General features: G+C 42.9%; 3 protein-coding genes across 3 annotated transcripts in view; 2 read left to right on the top strand and 1 right to left on the bottom strand.

The window, feature by feature from the left end:
• Positions 1-13: 13 nt before the first annotated feature.
• Positions 14-2,190, bottom strand: dnaaf1 (dynein axonemal assembly factor 1). The gene is made up of 2 exons (XM_035680254.1): positions 1,073-2,190; positions 14-993 (listed from the first exon to the last, which is right to left on the bottom strand). The coding sequence occupies exons 1-2, from the start codon at positions 2,028-2,030 to the stop codon at positions 71-73; spliced, it is 1,881 nt and encodes a 626-aa protein (XP_035536147.1). The 5' UTR covers positions 2,031-2,190; the 3' UTR covers positions 14-70.
• Positions 2,191-2,252: 62 nt separating this feature from the next.
• On the top strand, positions 2,253-4,509 carry mrpl44 (mitochondrial ribosomal protein L44). Its single transcript, XM_035680661.1, has 4 exons — positions 2,253-2,467; positions 3,019-3,487; positions 3,630-3,808; positions 3,942-4,509. Exons 1-4 carry the CDS (start codon positions 2,292-2,294, stop codon positions 4,114-4,116), a joined length of 999 nt encoding a protein of 332 aa, XP_035536554.1. The 5' UTR covers positions 2,253-2,291; the 3' UTR covers positions 4,117-4,509.
• A 1,094-nt stretch (positions 4,510-5,603) lies between these two features.
• The window catches only part of agfg1a (ArfGAP with FG repeats 1a), a 19,378-nt gene continuing 7,971 nt past the window's right edge, over positions 5,604-17,010 (top strand). The window contains 6 exon segments of the mRNA XM_035680053.1: positions 5,604-5,966; positions 11,955-12,048; positions 13,658-13,773; positions 14,719-14,884; positions 15,127-15,289; positions 16,444-16,563. Of these exon segments, the coding sequence (XP_035535946.1) occupies positions 5,800-5,966; positions 11,955-12,048; positions 13,658-13,773; positions 14,719-14,884; positions 15,127-15,289; positions 16,444-16,563 (826 nt within the window). The 5' untranslated portion in view covers positions 5,604-5,799.

Below are 17,010 nucleotides of genomic sequence, written 5' to 3' on the forward strand. Positions count from 1 at the left end.
ATGTTCTCTCACAGTCTATTGCCTATCAGCATTAAGACATTTCATTTAAAATGTGTCCTGTGAGACTGCATCAATCCAGCTCCTCAATCAGGCAGCGTGGTGGAGAGGAGGTTTGCTTAGTTTCGGACTCTCCCACTGGTTCAGAAGTGAGCGGCTCAAGGGCATCCCCATCCTCTGGATACACCAATGATGAAGACTTTCTAGATCTGTCGCAGCCGCTCATTGAGAACAAAGACTTTTGATCTGGACCAAAGGCGGGGTTGCCCTCACTCTGATTCCCAGTTGGTTCATCCTCATCACTTCCTCCTGATATGACCTCTATTTTTGGTTTGAACACTTGCTGAGAGGAGAACATCTCTGTGAAGTCTTCTGTGTCCACATCCTCTAGATCGGGCAGATCATCGATACGCAGTGAGCGATGTGGTGGAAGGTAAATGGTTTCCAGCTCCTCTGCGTCCTGCAGCTCTGTAACCAGTGGTCCAGGGCCGTGTCCTGGCACAGCGCCATACGCTTCAGGAGGAGCTGCCTTGACCAGAGAAGGCTCTTTCTTTTCAAACGTGTCACTCGTGTTTGCCTGCTCTCTCTCCGCTTCATTTATCATGAACCTGATTCCACGTGACTGGTGTGGTTGTTGGTTGTCTTCTACGTTTTCTGTTTCTAATATCTTTCCTGTAATGGTTTCCTGCTCTTGTGCTGGGAGCTCTGGATACACCCCTTCTTTCTCTTCTCTCACAGGCTGCTTTACCTCTGATTTGTCCAGGTCATCTTCTTCTGACTGCTCTCTCTGCAATCTTTGACCTGGCTGCTCCGCTTCTAGGAGTCCACTGTTTGGCTGATGTTCACTGGGCCCCTGTGTGGATTGACGCTGCAAGAACTCCTCGTGGGCATCTAGGCTGTCCTGCACAAAGGCTTGGATCTTCTCACCTTGTGGAGAGATCTGGGTGTCATTTTCAGCACACGGATCCTCCGCAGTGGTAGAAACCTCAGTCTCCCCTGAAATGAAACAGAGTGTACCGTTTAAAGATGCAAATCCACATTTACTCCCGGCTAGTAAAAGCTGAACATTTCCCACCTCTCTCCTGTAGCTCTCGAAGGCGCCGTCTCTCCCGGGCCTTCTTTCGGATCATCGCAATGCCGTCCAAGCTGTCCTGAATTTTCCTCCTCTCTCGTGTTTCCCACTGCTCCCTCTCTTCACGCTCCCCTTCCAGCCCCCCAGTCGCCCACGCCTCTGCACACGCCCTGTCTTTGGGGAACACAGGGCGATCATCGAGGAAGGTGAGCTGCTTGAGGCGCACAATCAGGGTCTTCCTGTAGTTGGGGATTTTTTTCACCACCTCATTTCCCATTAGATTTAACACTCGCAGCTCTGGCATGGCCTCGAGCACAGGGAGGATCTCAGGGTCGTATAACAGATTGTGAGACATGTCCAGCACGCTGATTGCCAGACACTGACTCAGGTGCTCTATGTCCCCCACAGTCTCCAGCTTGTTGTGGGCAATCTGCAGGGTGCTGAGGTCAGACAGGCAGGAGATGCGCTCTATGATCTCTATGTAGTTGTTAGAGACATTCAGGGTGCAGAGCTTTTTCAGAGGTTCAAGGTTTTCCAGCTTGTGTATGAGGTTCTGCTGAAGGAACAAGCAGCGCAGGTCAGTCTGGGCTTCCAGATTCTCAATGCGTTGAAGCCCATTGCTTTCCAGCCAGAGACACTTCAGTCCCGTGTACTCCTCTAAGTTCTCAATGGTGGAGAAACCCTTGAAATGCAGGTACAGTGTGTCATTCAGGCAAGGTGTTGTGTAAAGTTTGTTCAGCTTACAGTGGTCTTTCAGGAATTCCTTTGTCATTCGTGGCAACGATGGTTTCCCCCTTTTCTCTTCAAGTGGGGTTTCCAGTTTTTTGTGATATTCCTGGTCTCCTCGGACACCATCCTTTATCGTGGCATCCACTTCATTTTTGATAGAGGTTATTTCGGCATCCCCACATTCCATATGAGCTTCGTCTCCCGTCGTTTCCTGGACTTCAGCAGTGGACATCGCCAAAGAAATGTGAAATTAACAAGCAGGAGAAATAAAAAGTAATATAAACTTGTTTTTTGTTCTTGTAGTCCAGCCGGTTTGTAAAACGTAGATTTCCCTCAGAGCTCCACTCTGCTGGCTAACGTTAGTTAACGTTTATGTCTGTTCCCATGGTAACGCCAGGGCATTACGTTAGGGCCGGTCTGCGCAGGCCGGATGTTGTTTCTTGTACCGAGTCGGACGGTTTTTAGCTGTTGCACTCCGCTGTCAGTGGTCAACATGGCGTCCGGCTACATACTGAGTCGTGGTGCGCTAACATTAGGAATTCACTGTCAACGCGTGTGCAGAAACATGGCGTTATCGCAGGTCAGGGAGAAAAAGCGATGGATGAAAGCGTACACACACCTCATGGCGAGGAAGTTAAAGATGGAAGGACCGCCACCACCGAAACCACGGTGAGGCTAACTGTAGCTAACACAAGACTGCACTAGAGAGCACCTCAAGGCCATTCATGTGTTGGATATATATTACTGCGTGTTTATTCGTCTTATCCGAATTAGTAGGCTGGTTATGGAAAGTAGTATTTTTTACATTGCACACATTGCCAGTGCAGCTTTGTTCAGTAGCGTCTGTGTTGCTACTATTTGCACCGTTTTTAACGGGAACCCTGGTTCCTTCACACCAGGGAGGGAAGTCTGGCCCTCTTCAGCACCAATGTGGGCTTCTTCTTTTGTCTCCATTTTATATTTAAGCCGTTTGTACTGGTGCTGACATTTGACCCATGAGGTTTCTCTTGCTAGTACAAAAAGTGTTAACACTAGTGTACCGCAAGACTGTCTGCTCGGCTCCAACACAGTACTACACATGGGTATTTTCTCCATAACGCCAGTCAGAAGTATAATAACATTTTACAACTTTTTAAACATTTACAGCAAGAACCAGTTTGGAATATGTTTGTAGAGTAAGTCAGGACTCAGAGGTAACTCCACGTTTGACTTTTTTTCAGCTGTCAACAGCCAAACTGGGATTACCACGCTGAGGTTCAGGCTTTCAGCATCCGCCTACGTGAGAACTTCTCCCTGGACCTACTGAAAATGGCCTTCATCAATCCCTGTTACCTGCAGGCGGAGCAAGAGAGGAGACAGGGGTTAGGTGTGGACTCTGAGGCCGCCGCTCTCGTTCTGAAAGATAATATTGAGCTGAGTAAAAAGGGAGCGGGTTTCACCCAAAGCTTCCTGACAGACTGGTGCAGGGCCAGTTTCCCGAGCCTGCCAAGCGAGGGGGTGGAGAGTATCGTAGGGCACCTCACCAGCTTGGCAGTTGTGGCCCATGTAGCAAGAAATCTCGGCATTGAAGACCTAACCATGAGTGCAGAATTCCCTGTTCCTGATGATGTGCTTTATTCCACGTTCACGGCGGTGATTGGAGCTCTGCAGGAGAGCAGTGGGGCAGAGAGAATGGGATTTTTCCTCCGGGTAAGACGCTTGCTGCAGAGTGTAATGCGTACTAAATATTATGTTTAAAGAAACTATAATTGGTCTACCTTAAGTTGGCTTGTTGTTTATAATAAAGTTTCTTTTTCTTCTCCCCTGCCTTCACCATCTGCCCTCTCCGTAGGATTTCCTGGTCACTCAGCTGATAGGGAAGGACCTGTTCGATATGTGGACAGTTGTCAACCCCATGGGGCTACTGGTGGACGAGCTCACTAAGAGGAATGTCCCTCTGCCAGAGCCTCGCCTCATCAGGTCTGCTGGAGCCAGTACCGTCCTGCCGCTGTACTTTGTTGGCTTATACAGGTATGTGTGCTGTTGTAGGTGCTGTTACCAAAAGTACAGCAAATGATGATGGTTTTTGTACTGTTGAATTGTATAATCTGCCTGTTTTACTTATATTGCTTTTTGTATTTTGTTTACCCGCGTGTTAATTCAGCGACAAGAAGCTCCTGGCTCAGGGTCCAGGTGAGACACTCATAGCGGCCGAGGAAGAGGCGGCTCGCGTGGCCCTCCGGAAACTCTACGGCTACGCTGAGAACCGCAAACCCTTTGACTTCTCTCCACCACGACAGCATCAGCAGCCTTTAATTCAATCAGTCAGCAGCAATTAATGAAGAGACGGCTCTTAAGCTGTGGACTAAAGACTTGCTACGGATTGTATGGGCAAAGTAGAGGAAAAGGTCACCATGTACCTCAACTAACATTTGTCCCAACAGTGGTCAGTGTCAGGATGGTTTCTGTTGGGCATTTAAATGTCACTTCCTCACTGTGGTTTAAGATCCACGGACAGAAGTTGAATCTAAGCTTGGTTTTGAATAAATAGCATATTCAAGAGTAAAGGCCACTGGTCCCACAGCTTACCTTGAACCTAATTGTTCAGCAGTCCATGGCACAAAATACACATCATGTCTGGTTGTCCTTGTAAATAATACAAGTGCCATTTGGCTCACTTGGGTTTCTGTTATAATATGTTGTTCATCTGTAATAAAAAGTAATAAAAGAAATGTGTACATTGTGACTTTGTGTATGCATATTTTTGGACCATCGTGACTATTTCCTTACATATTATTGTGTATGCTCTTATGAGAGTGAATTTGTTGATATAACCTTTTTCCTAACATTCTATGTGATACGTCAGGTCATTGCTTAAGGAATTAATGAAGGGTTTCCCTTCAAATCAACAACAAGTCATTTGTTTAAGTATCGCACACATCTACATAAAACCCAATTAAGACCAGTCCCTGGAAATGGTTTCCACCTGCTTAAGCCTAAATCAATAAGATTTTTATTTGAACTGGAACTCTGCAGACAGCTTACCCGAAGAATCCTCACTCATTATGGAAAGAAAGATTTGTTTGACAATGTCAACATTTTCTTTATTAACAAATGTTTACTTTGGCTTTTTACATGCATTGTTTCATCTGCATAACGTATTAAATCTGTTTTGTACACTTTTCTGAAATTAAAATGCTACATTACATCGCTTTAGAAAGAAACAACGCCACTCTCCCAGTATCCTTTGGACTGCGACCCACAGTGTTGCAGTGACGATGCTAATCCGCAGAGCGGCGCTGGTGAGTTAAAGAAAGCCTAGTAACGGTCCGTGCACTGTCATGAGTACAACCAAAGATATCTCATTTAAGAGACAAGATAGTTATGGGCCTTTTTTAATCTTCGGAATCCGCAATTTTCACCACATGCACTCTATTTACCGTTATGTTCTCCATATACAACGGCATGACCTGATAACTACAGATAACTTAACATACAGTCATTTCTTTATTTTTTTAACATTCATTAACCGATAACTGCAAGACTATTTTGTCATAGATGCCCGTCAGAACTGCGCAGTACGCAGTGCATACACGCCATTGCAGCAACATTATTATTGTGTATTACAGCGTATACTACTGCCTTCAATAAAACTGGCTCAACAAACTAGAGAGGTCAGATAATTTGGTACCAACAACTGGAACCGTAAGGAGTATAAGACACCCATATATGGCCCTGACCCAAAAAGAGGCGGCGTAGTCAGCATAACGGGATTTAAACAAAGGCGGAAGTAGACAACAGGAAACATCTTGTTCCGTTAGTCAACCCGATCCAACGCCTCAAAGTCCTTGTTCAGGAGACGCGAGGCCCCCCTGACAACGGAGCCACCTACCCACTCCCCCTCTGTCTCCAGCTCGGGTCGGCTACCGTTCAAACAGCACAGCCCTTTGTTTTAGTTGTACGTTAGCTGACCCTCCAGCCTCCCCCCCGGTTTTATTTCATCCCGCGGCACATCCCTCACCATGGCGGCGAGTGCGAAACGAAAACAAGAAGAGAAACACCTGAAGATGCTGAGAGAAATGACGAGTTTGCCTCCCAACAGAAAGTGCTTCGACTGCGACCAGCGCGGCCCGACCTATGCAAACATGACCGTGGGCTCTTTCGTGTGTACCTCTTGCTCTGGCATCCTGTAAGTTTCCACGTTGCCGAGTGACCTTAGCTGAGATATGGCGCACAATGATATAACGTTTTGGCTGGTTCACGTTACACACGGCGAGCCAGTTAGCCAATGAGCTAACGTAAAGACGGGTTCCCAGTGGTGCCGGGGAGCTTCGCTGGTTTGACACCGTGTCTCTGTGCTGTGTTGGGCGGGTACACGGAGGTGTCACTGGTCCACCCTGCTAGCTCACGTTAGCTTCCAGCGCTACCTCTCTCTGACATTGGCAGCTGGGTGAACAGAGGAGCCGAGTAGCTGCTGCTACCAGTTGCTGGCAGCACCTTGTCACTGAGCTAACACACCATTGGGTTTGGTTATGGCGTACCCCGCACAGACAGACAGACAGACAGACACATGGATACATATTTAAATCATCTGTTGGCAGAGGTTTCATGTTACATCCACGGATTTGTCCTATGTAGCTTATAGTTAATATAGTGAGTGAGGCAGTTTTAAGTTGCTAAATGTGAAGTGATGGTAGACACCGGGCGTGGGAAAGACACATTTTGAAATTTGACTGCTAATGTAATAATATGAGTATTTATGCCATCATCAGTTGTATTTTTGTATTTCATTCGGAAGTATAATGCTACTCAGTTTCTCACAGATGCACTTATGTCAGTGCTTTGCCTCCTGTTTATTTATTTATTCTTATTTAGAGAGGGGGGGGGGGAAAAAAACCGATCCACTGCATTGTTAGTGTGACTTTAGATGGCGTTTGCCTGACTTAAAGCTTTGCTGTGCAGTTGTGTAACCGAGCATCTGTAGCTTGTGATTTGGGATTAGTGAAGCTTTCCATTTCTTTTTATTCAGCTAAAGATATCCCACCACAGTTCAGCTGTCAAATGTTAAAATGGTTTGTATTGTGGCTACATGTTATGTTGGCCACATTCAAAAAGGGTTTGCTGGGATCCAGTTGGCTCCATTACAGTAATGACAATGCAAGTTACAACGAATGACCGATTGGCATACAACATGGTGGAAATATTTGCCTTAATTAATATTTGATTAGCTGGGAAGCAAATATAAGTGATGAAGCCGTACAGCTCAGTGTTTCCCTGTACAGCAGTCTTTTTTTTACCCAGATCTGGTTTACAAGCACCGAATCATTTGGCGTTGTCTCAACACTGTTAAAATGGATATTTGCTCACAAATAGTTGACCGTGTTTTTGGTAAATGTATAAATGATGTTTACTTCTAACAAGCCCTTGTAGGTGAAAACATTGGAGGAGAGTAATTGGCAGTGGGCCATTAGCAAGTAACTCAATAAGCTGCTCATCTGTCCGTCCTGTTCTGCTCATTCACAGTCGGCACCCTGCACTGCTCCTTCTTATGCTTTATGGAAATCACCCTGCCATTTTCCATTTTGCACATAATGATTATTCTAGTAATGTTGCAGTGGAAATGGGAAGTATTTGTTGCTCAGTAATTCCGTAGCACTGCTGACCTTTCCAGTTGAATCAGTTTGCTTCTTTCTTTCACAGTTTTCTACTGTTTGTCCGGCAGACTTTGTCTAAGATACAGCCCTCGTTTGACGAAGTTTAATCTATGCAAACTGTGCTAGCTGCCTCCACGCTTCAACATGAAGGTTATTCACTGTAGCATTGAAAGGAATAAGATTAATGGTGTGTTTGCAGATGGGCAGAGTTCGCCCTCTGTTTCACTTCACCAGTGGGCCTGTGGGGACTCCACTGTGAATTCCCCATCTGCTCACCCCAAGTCTGTAATGTGAGTTAACTGACTTCTTTTATAGCTTGAAATCACAATTGCTGCCCGTTCTCTCTTGCTGTCCCTCTCACTCACTTTTTATCAAGACGAAACATGTTGTGTAAATTTCCAGTGCCAAACATCTACCCTGCAGAAGAGTGTGGTTTTGAAAGGATTGATGTGTGTGTGTGCAGGAAGCCTGGTGTGATTGTAGGCTCAGGAAGCGGTACGGCCCCAACGTGCTGCTACATCAGCAGCATGTGCTGTTATATGTGCCACAGGAAGTGGCAGAGAGGTCGCTGTCTGCCTCTCTCTCTTTGCTTTTACTTCTAGAGAGGCAGAGACATTGTCGTTGTGAGAGAGCGCCTAGAGATTCATGTTCAGACTTGTTATATATTGTTTGGGTTACTGTCTTGACGACCTCCAATGACTGTTCAAAGAATAAAAGTAGTCTTTGCTTTCGCTTCAAGCAAAGCAAAACCCATTACCCCACATAATGACCTTTTGTATACATCTTTACCCGGAGAGATTATGTTGCTGGTTCTGAAACCAACTTTAGTCCTCCACAGTAGATTTGACATTGCTCAGACAGTCATAGGATTTTTGGAAGTTGTTTGACCTTTTTCCTTTTTTCATTTGCAAGTGTTTCGTTGTTTAGGGGTCCCAGCAGGGGCATGACTACCTACCGCAGAACAACCTTCTCCCCCCTTAGCTGTGGTTGTTTAATGGGTGGAGTAGAAATCCACTATGTAAACACATTCCTTATGAAGGTGGAGGCGTTCCCAGGAGAAACTCCACTCACAATGTCTCTTTCTGGAGAATTGCTCATGGCAGGAAGTAACCCCACTTGGACTCTGTGTTACTGAGTAAGCAGGCCTCTAACAGAGGTGGGGAGGTGTCACTGACTCTAAATTTCCTGGATAATAGGAATCAATGGTAAGATAACAGATATGACTTTATCTTAACAACTGAGCCTGTCTGGTAATCCTGTACCTCTGACATTTGGTTGGTTAAAAAGGAGTGGCGTCTGAAGCACCTTTGGAGTGATAAATTGATGATGGTGCAACTTGGCATACATGCCGATTGGATAGTGGACCATGAAAATGAAGAATAGGCATTTTCTGTGATAAAAGGTACTTAACAAAATTATTGAAGACTGTTTAGAAGACATCCTTTTTTTGGGACGTAGGGCAGCAAAATGAAATATGGTGCATAGCCTCTCCTCTCTTTTGAGACTGCCAGTTTTCTCTCAGCCTGGAGCGGCTACAATATGCAAATGAAGCTGAGTTTTGCTGGCTGGGCTGGTGTACAATGGTGACTAGGCCATAATTATTTTACTGTGCAATATGTGATACTATTCTCTGATACACTTTTTTTTACACATATATGTGAAAATAGGTAAGTTGAGCAATGGTTTGATTCATTTGTTAACCTTTGTGTTACAGACATAGGGGGTTGTGGGTTATTGAGGAGCATTGTGTCACTGGGTACCAGATTTTTCACAATCCACTGAACATTGTCCACCACAGTCTGGATCTCAGATGGCCCTGATTATAATGTGAGTCCTCCTTTTGCATTGCCACGTACTGACAGCGATAAATAAGATGGAGTAAATGAACAAAAAAGCAGAATTCCTTCATTGGACCACTGGGTAGAGACGCAGCCGTCCTGTTTAGACCTTAAGGCTTATGGAGTTTTCACCCTATATCTGACCTAGTTTCATCCTCATGAGACGAGGATCTGATCAGTCACCTACTTCGCATTAAAGCTCAGTGCACTCACACACTCGAGCCTCCCAAAGATGTGTTTGCTTCTGACATCAGTTGCTTTTCATGTAAAAAAATGTTAAGAATTTTGCATGAATCCAACTTGGGCTGCAACCAATATATTATTTTATGTTGGGTTTTTTTGTATTGGATCAATCTCAAGAACCCTCAGTGATGAACAGCCTTAAAACAGTCTCTGTTCTATAAGGAAGATGGATCAAATCCTCACATTTGGGGAAGGTGTGACCAACACATTTATTATTATTATTATTATTATTATTATTATTATTATTATTATTATTTATTAATTGATTTATTGTATCTTTTTGGTTTTCTGATTGATTTGGTGATTCTGCAGCTTTTTATTTCCACAGTAGATCCTATAAATGTTCAAACATAGCGGGCGTTCAAAGGTGTTTTCTGTTGTGAAAACTGAGAGCAAGTTGATAAAGTGTTGCCTCTAGAAAGAGCCCTAGTGGTTCTCATGGATCTACTCCAGCGGCTTTCTAATAGAAGCATGGTGGGTTTTCTTATTGTATACATTTGCTTTCCATCTTGTGTTCTTAAATAAGAATTTACACAGCTACTTAGATGTTGACATAAAGACTGTGTAGGGTACTTTGTGTCAGACTGACTAATATATCTGTTGTTTGTAACACTTTGCGGAACAATCAGCTGATTGGTGGATATGTAAAGAATGGCTAGAGATGAGAACAAGGGGTTAAAGCAGTGAATAATTGAACAGTCTTGTCTAGTATTTCACTGCCTTTAGGATCCGAGTCCTCTATGTGTATAACATTGTGTTTGTAATTGTGACTCAGTGGATCTCATTTCCTAGTTCCTTCCTAGTGGGTGCCTTGAGGACGGGCCAAGGGTGCTGCAAGACTTATCATATCACCGTTGATGGTGCTGTGAGCCGCAGGGTATATTACAGTGGGAAAGCAAACAGCTGCGGCTTCAAACATCTTTGCAAAACAGTCAAATAGTTCAGAGAAACTTTGAGTAAATATTGGATTGCCAGCTCGTTGAAGATATTTCAGAAATTAAACTTTGTTAACACTTTATGGAGACTGGATTAAATATTTGCCCAACATGTTTTTGAATATTTCTACATGTTGGTACCCAGTCTTATTATAATTGATCTTGAATTATAGAGCCAGGCCGATAAATCGAACAGTCCGGTATCAGCCACTATTAGCCTATTGTCAGTATACTGGTATTGGTGTATATGTCGGCTGATAAGTTACATGAACTACAGAAATGCTGACAAGTTGATTTATCATTTGCAATAAAACAAATACAAGGTATTTGTTCTGTATAAAGATTGTTTGTGTATCTTATGAGTTCATTTTAAAAAATCGGCCAATGTATTATCAGATTTTCTCAAATATTGACGTCGACCTAATGCGGCCTCAAAAATCCAGTATTGGTCTGGACTTTGTTTAATGCTTTGTTAAAATGGGTTGTCCTGTCATCAAAAGACAATCAACAGTCATTAAAACCAGTTTGTGTGTTAAAGTTGAGGTGGCTTGTGTTTGGTTATCGGTGTGCTTTCTCTGGATTTTACAGATGTGAAAACATTGATTGTTTATTGGACTATGAATGCTGTCAGATGCTTTTGGGTACACGTCAGTACTGTGGCTGAATGAATCCACAGCAGACAATGATGGAGGAACACTGCTGTGCTGCTGACATACTTTTGTGTTATGCAGCCGGTGTAGAAAGACACCTTTGATGCTTTTGAAGGATGATGTAAAAGGTGTCTTAATGATATCTGATTGATGTCTGCCGCATTATATTTATTGACCGGTCAGCAAAAAAAAAAAAAAAAAAGTATGGATGCATTCATGACTTTGGTTGGTTAATGCTTAAAGGCACTTTGTAAGTGGTGCTCAGCAGTTACAGCTGGTTGCAGTTAAAACATTCTGCTTGTATCCTAAATGCTGATTGGTCACCTTCACAGACAAAACAGGTGGTGACCTTGAAGCCAGTGCGACATTTGTTTTCACTTACTGCTAGGTCCAGGAAAGGCCTGGAGCTTCATATAAAGCCTAATGATGGCTCTTTTCAACTATTACAGTTAGCACGCATTCTTAATTTGGGCCGTCGCGGCATGAGCGGTGACCTTCTCGGGAAAATGAGCAAGGCTTGTGTGGGCTAATGGGTGTCACCCCATAATGGAAGATTGTCTATTAAGGGAGATCGCTTGTTCTTTCTCCTTGTTGACAACCTCAGCTCAGTCGATGGCAGTTTGGAGAGAGTTTCACCCACTTCCTTTGTTCTGCCCTGCTCCCTTTCTTTTTCTGTCAGAGTTTGTCTCTGTCATTATTTGTCTCTGTCATTTCTCTCTGTATTGTTGTCTTCCTCAGCTCAGTTACACACACCAGCCAGTCTTGTTGTTGCTAATTAAATGGTCCCGTCCCATGAGGTTGTCACGTACGGTGTCTTTGGATTAAATTGACCCCTGTTTCCATTTCTCCACCTACAGACGAGGACTGAATCCACCTCACAGAGTCAAGTCCATTTCCATGACAACCTTCACGCAACAGGAAATCGAGTTCTTACAGAAACATGGCAACGAGGTAGGCTGTCTGCCCTTTCACAGTTGTTAGGGTTGAGGTCAACTTTCCCACCGCTTTGGCAGATTTGCTTTACATACTGTCTGGGTAGCTTCTCATTATGCCGTCACTATTTGATCCTGTATTTTCTGTCCACCTATTATATACTTTTTTTTTTAGATAATAAGGAGAATCATTGAAAGATGTATCACACACTCGCCTCTACCTGACGATCTCTCAACATAGTACACTACCTGCCCAGCACAACAAGCTGGTGAAGAAAGTCTAATAATACTAAATTTCATTGAAAAAAGTTACTCTTTCACACATTTCATGCATCATATTGATACAGTACTTAGTTTTGAACAGTGTAACACTGGGTACCAGTTACAGTTTTTAATTTTTTAGGGCAGATGCAGTATGACTGGCCTCTTTCTTTATTTGAAATTGGCATTTAACAGAAATTACATGATATGGCATTTTTTGTGATAGCATTTTCAACATTGCAAAATACTAGTAGAATAAATAGATACACAAAATGTCAAGTTATGTAAGTGGTCAGAGGTGAGAGTCTCCATGAAACGTCTGTTTGTCATTCAAATTCTGCAGCTGTCTCACCTGTCCATCATAATCAGATAGAGTAGCACCACATATTAGTGCACAGAGGAACCGAAGTACATCATCATTCAAGAGCCATATCTGGTAAATGGAGTATGAAATAGAGCAATGCCACCTGGGAAGTACAGCCTATTAAAAGCTGTAGCAAAGTGGCAGGGCAGGAAGACGTGCAGGAGACTCAAGGTTGGAGCTGATGCACATATCCTTCAAGGCTGCTATATAAATACTACGGCCCAGCCTCAAGTTGCTTTCTGTCTTTTCGCACAAAAAAAACCTGATGTAACAAGTTGCACTTTCTATCTTCAACAGCTGTAGTTCTGAAATCATACAATTTGCTGTAAATGCGTGTGCAGTTTGATCAAAGGCCACCTAAAGAAATGAGCAGAGGCTTACGCACAACATGCAAGCCATGCTGCCTGTAGCAGCACCATCGCTTCATTTTCAATGCAGCACCCTACACTGAGAGCACACACGCACGGAGCCTATAAATCTCTCTTTACAGGATTAGGCAAATACTTTAGGAATGCTATCGAAACCCATGGGCAAAGAAAGGTGAGACTTAGACTGAGTTTTCATCAAGCAGCAATGTTCAACCTGTGTTTCCAAACGTGGGGGCCAACTCGTGTTTGATTCCTCTACTCAAAACATGGCAAACCACTCTAAAACATTAGTGAATGTTTGAACTTGACTTGCGCTTAATGGCTTTAAGGTGATTAACTATATCATCAGTCAATGACTTGTCTTCTCATTTCCTTGTTCCACTATTTCACTTTGGCTTAACAATTTAATTTAGTTGAACTATTAGGGACGCAGTGATTGGGAAATTCTTCGCAAAATTGATGCGACATGACAGATGAGCATCAGCCTCTAATATCTGTGATTGCCATCTTGGCCAATGTCAGTCTACAAGGCAAACATCTGTTGATAATGATTTTGACAAGCCCTGTACTCATTTATAGCTGTGTGTGTGCTACAGAAATGTTCCACCAAAAATCACTTGTTCTGTGTGTTTCAGGTGTGTAAGCAGATCTGGCTTGGCCTTTATGATGATAGAACCTCGTCAATACCAGACTTCAGAGAACCACAGAAAGTCAAGGAGTTTCTTCAAGAGAAATATGAAAAGAAGAGATGGTAAGTCAGGTTTACAATCTGGCAGTGCAAAGATATGAACAATCCTCTGGCATTGTGCACTGCGCCAACATGTAGGTTTTCTTTGTGTCTCTGGCTTGGAATGTCCCACAGGCAGCTCATAGCAGTTAGCCTGGAGCAAGCCTTCAGATATCCTTCTTTAAAAGCACAGAATGTAGGTCATTACAGTCAAGCTGCTTTATGTGCGAGATCTAAATGTTCCATGAAGTTGTATGCATGAGGGTAAGCATCGCTGTTTCTGGTGAATGTGTTTAGTGTGATAACCAATAAGAGCTTTAAACTTTAGACAAATAAAACTCATGGCAGACCTAGTCAAACAAGCTCGTGTCATATTAATATAATTAGAAGCAAATATGAATTTAGGGAGACTGTTGGTTTATGCTTCTAGCTGTTTTTTCATTACAAAACTGAGACACATCATTAACACCCAATAGTTGGCCGTTAGATTATTACACTTATTAGTTTAGGTAGCAGTACTTCATCATCCCTTCGTGCTTAATGTCTGAAGTCTGACCAAAGTTAGCTAAATTAGCGGTGCATGCCTCAGCATGCCCCGATTTGCTGCAGACAGGCATTCTGAGTCACATAGATATACAGATATATATATATCATAAGTGAATCAAGGCATGTCTGATTGCTGTAAATCACATTTGCACCCAAATAAACATGTCCTGTTATCACATTTGGATTTGCCTAACACTTTTTTTGCCATAAGGCTGTGGTGGTGTTTTTTTAATCCCTCGATTATGTTAATTTTTCTTTAATATTATTTCAGTAGCCAATTAGCATGTGGTAGGTTAAATCATACCTTGGCTTTCTTAAGTATTTGAAATAACATTGTGATATACTGTACTGTATTTTTAACAACATAGATTTTGTTAGACAGCTGCTCGGCATGCAGTTCGTGTAATGTGAACTGTTTCCTAGGTACGTACCTCCTGAGCAGGCCAAGGTAGTGGCATCCGTCCATGCTTCCATCTCTGGCTCTTCAAACAGCAGCACCAGCAGCACCCCAGAGGTCAGACCACTTAAATCCCTGCTGGGGGATACGGCCCCCTCCCTACATCTCAACAAGAACACCCCACCTAATCAGGTAAGGTTTGTTTACTGCACACACGCATACATGTGTTATTATGAATTTGTAATTATTGCCAGAAATGCGGGCTCACCTATCAAAGGTTGGTAAGGTTTAAAGGTATAAATACAGGAACCGTTATGTTTTTGTTACATGAATGAATGAGTCTTTTGGAGGATCCATACACATGCACCCATATTTATGCATGCTGACCAACATATACCTGTAGCTTTTTCAAATTCTTCTTTTGTCTCCACCAGTCCCCAGTGGTGAGCCGTGGACAAACCCATCAGCAGCAGTTCCATGACAAGAGGTTTGATCTCCTCAGTGACTTGGGTGGAGACATCTTCGCTGCCCCGCCCAACATGAATGCCGGCGCCAGCTCCGGTTTTGCTAACTTTGCACATTTCAACAGCCACACAAGTAAGGAACAGAAAAAACAAATGATTGAGCAATATATCCAATGCAAAAACACATTGGAGCATTAGTGTGGTCTTTTGTGTTTGAGTTTTAAAACGGCAGGGAATTTCAACATTTGAGAAGACAGAAAAATATGTTCCCATAATAAAAACACAGGAAAGTGATGTGCTGAGACAGTAAGGGAATGCAGGAAATGAGCAATAACTGCAGTGATGATAGGATTTTAAATGTTGTCTCGGTCACATTATTGCACAGGCTATACCAGGAGCATCAAATCATACGCCATAGAAGGCTGAATGCATGCACGTTTTCATTCACTGGTTTTGGTCTCGTTACTACAGTTAGAAGTGTTCATTGGTGAAATCACCTCAGTTGTTTAGAGGATGTGATAAATTTCAGCTTAAAGAAATGGATATTTGTTGTGTGCATTTGTACCTCTTTTTGTAGAGAATAGTAACAGCCATTTAAAATGCTTCAGGTGTTTTTTAAAGGCCGCTGCATGATTATTGATGTTGCATTCTAATTAACGCCTCCTATAGACTGTGGTGGAAGTTCAAGATCATGCAGAAACTGTTTAGTGTCATCAGCCATGTATATCCATGATTGCAAAACATAGCCATAAATCATGGACTAGTACCAGAGGTGCTATGGACAGATGGTTACAAATGTCTGTCTGTGGGCTGTTAGTGTTTGCTTCTCGTGGAGGATAATGTCCTCTCATTTCCCCCTCAAAGAGCCATCAAGACTCACCCTAATGCAGTGTCTAAAGTGGCATCTACACATGTTCCCATGGCAAACATGAGCACAGACGTACACCTCTGAGATTAATGAAGTGTGGAGTGTTACGCACACACTTACACACAACCAGTACAGACAGTATCTAATGGGAGAGGGTGAACATCAGACTCGCCCGCCGTTTAAGCTGCTATGCATTTTATTGTTACGTTATGCCACGCTATGATTATCTTTCATATTAACCACATAATCAACTGTATCCATTTATACATATCCATGTATAGACCTGTATTTGTTTTGCAGTCCATGCCTTTTGTCATTGTATCAATCCGTTCTGTTATATCATCCATTGTTTTCCTCTCATTGTGTTTTTATTTTTTTTGTTCATCTGCCTGTCTGAAACTCTTCCTGACCACCTCCAGCGGCACAGAATGCCAACGCAAATGCAGACTTTGCTAATTTTGATGCATTCGGGAGCACTTCTGCGTCGACAGGTGGTTTTCCCTCTGCACCCCAAGCCCCATTCCATCCCTCAAATTCAGGTAGAGCAAAATCCAAATCACTCTTACATAAAGACATTACCTGGTATAATTATGTACAGATATTGAGAATGTGAACAAAAACAACCTGTTTACATGCAGCAGATGATCAGCCATGTTTTCTGTCAGTTTTGTTGCCATTTGTGTTTCAACACGTTTCCTCGGCTTCCCAGACTTTTCCATCTGTGCAATGTGCATTCATCCGGTGTCAAATTTGAAAGACCTCCGTGTACCGGATGATTGCATTAAATTACAGTACATTACATTCCAGTTGTCCAGATGTTTTAGAAGTTCTATAATTAAGAAATACAGCAAAATCAGAAAGCTTGGTTTATAACTTTCTTCAAGACAAATAAATAATGCTAAAACATATTTCTGTATGTGTATTGTATTGTATTGTGCAGCCAAGGACTATTGTACATACAGTTGTCCTTGGCTGCAGCTGAAATA

This window comes from Morone saxatilis, unplaced genomic scaffold (genome assembly GCF_004916995.1).
Source record: "Morone saxatilis isolate NCDOM2014 unplaced genomic scaffold, NCSU_SB_2.0 Contig8, whole genome shotgun sequence".
NCBI lineage: Eukaryota > Metazoa > Chordata > Actinopteri > Moronidae > Morone > Morone saxatilis.

What these genes read in the sequence shown, in the direction of transcription:
- dnaaf1 (XM_035680254.1), bottom strand. Translation starts at nt 2,030, where the DNA reads ATGTCCACTGCTGAAGTCCAGGAAACGACGGGAGACGAAGCTCATATG. An exon ending in TCGAGAGCTACAGGAGAGAG is followed by an intron (nt 994 to 1,072) that starts GTGGGAAATGTT and finishes GTTTCATTTCAG; the next exon opens with GGGAGACTGAGGTTTCTACC.
- mrpl44 (XM_035680661.1), top strand. Translation starts at nt 2,292, where the DNA reads ATGGCGTCCGGCTACATACTGAGTCGTGGTGCGCTAACATTAGGAATT. An exon ending in CCGCCACCACCGAAACCACG is followed by an intron (nt 2,468 to 3,018) that starts GTGAGGCTAACT and finishes ACTTTTTTTCAG; the next exon opens with CTGTCAACAGCCAAACTGGG. An exon ending in GAATGGGATTTTTCCTCCGG is followed by an intron (nt 3,488 to 3,629) that starts GTAAGACGCTTG and finishes CCCTCTCCGTAG; the next exon opens with GATTTCCTGGTCACTCAGCT.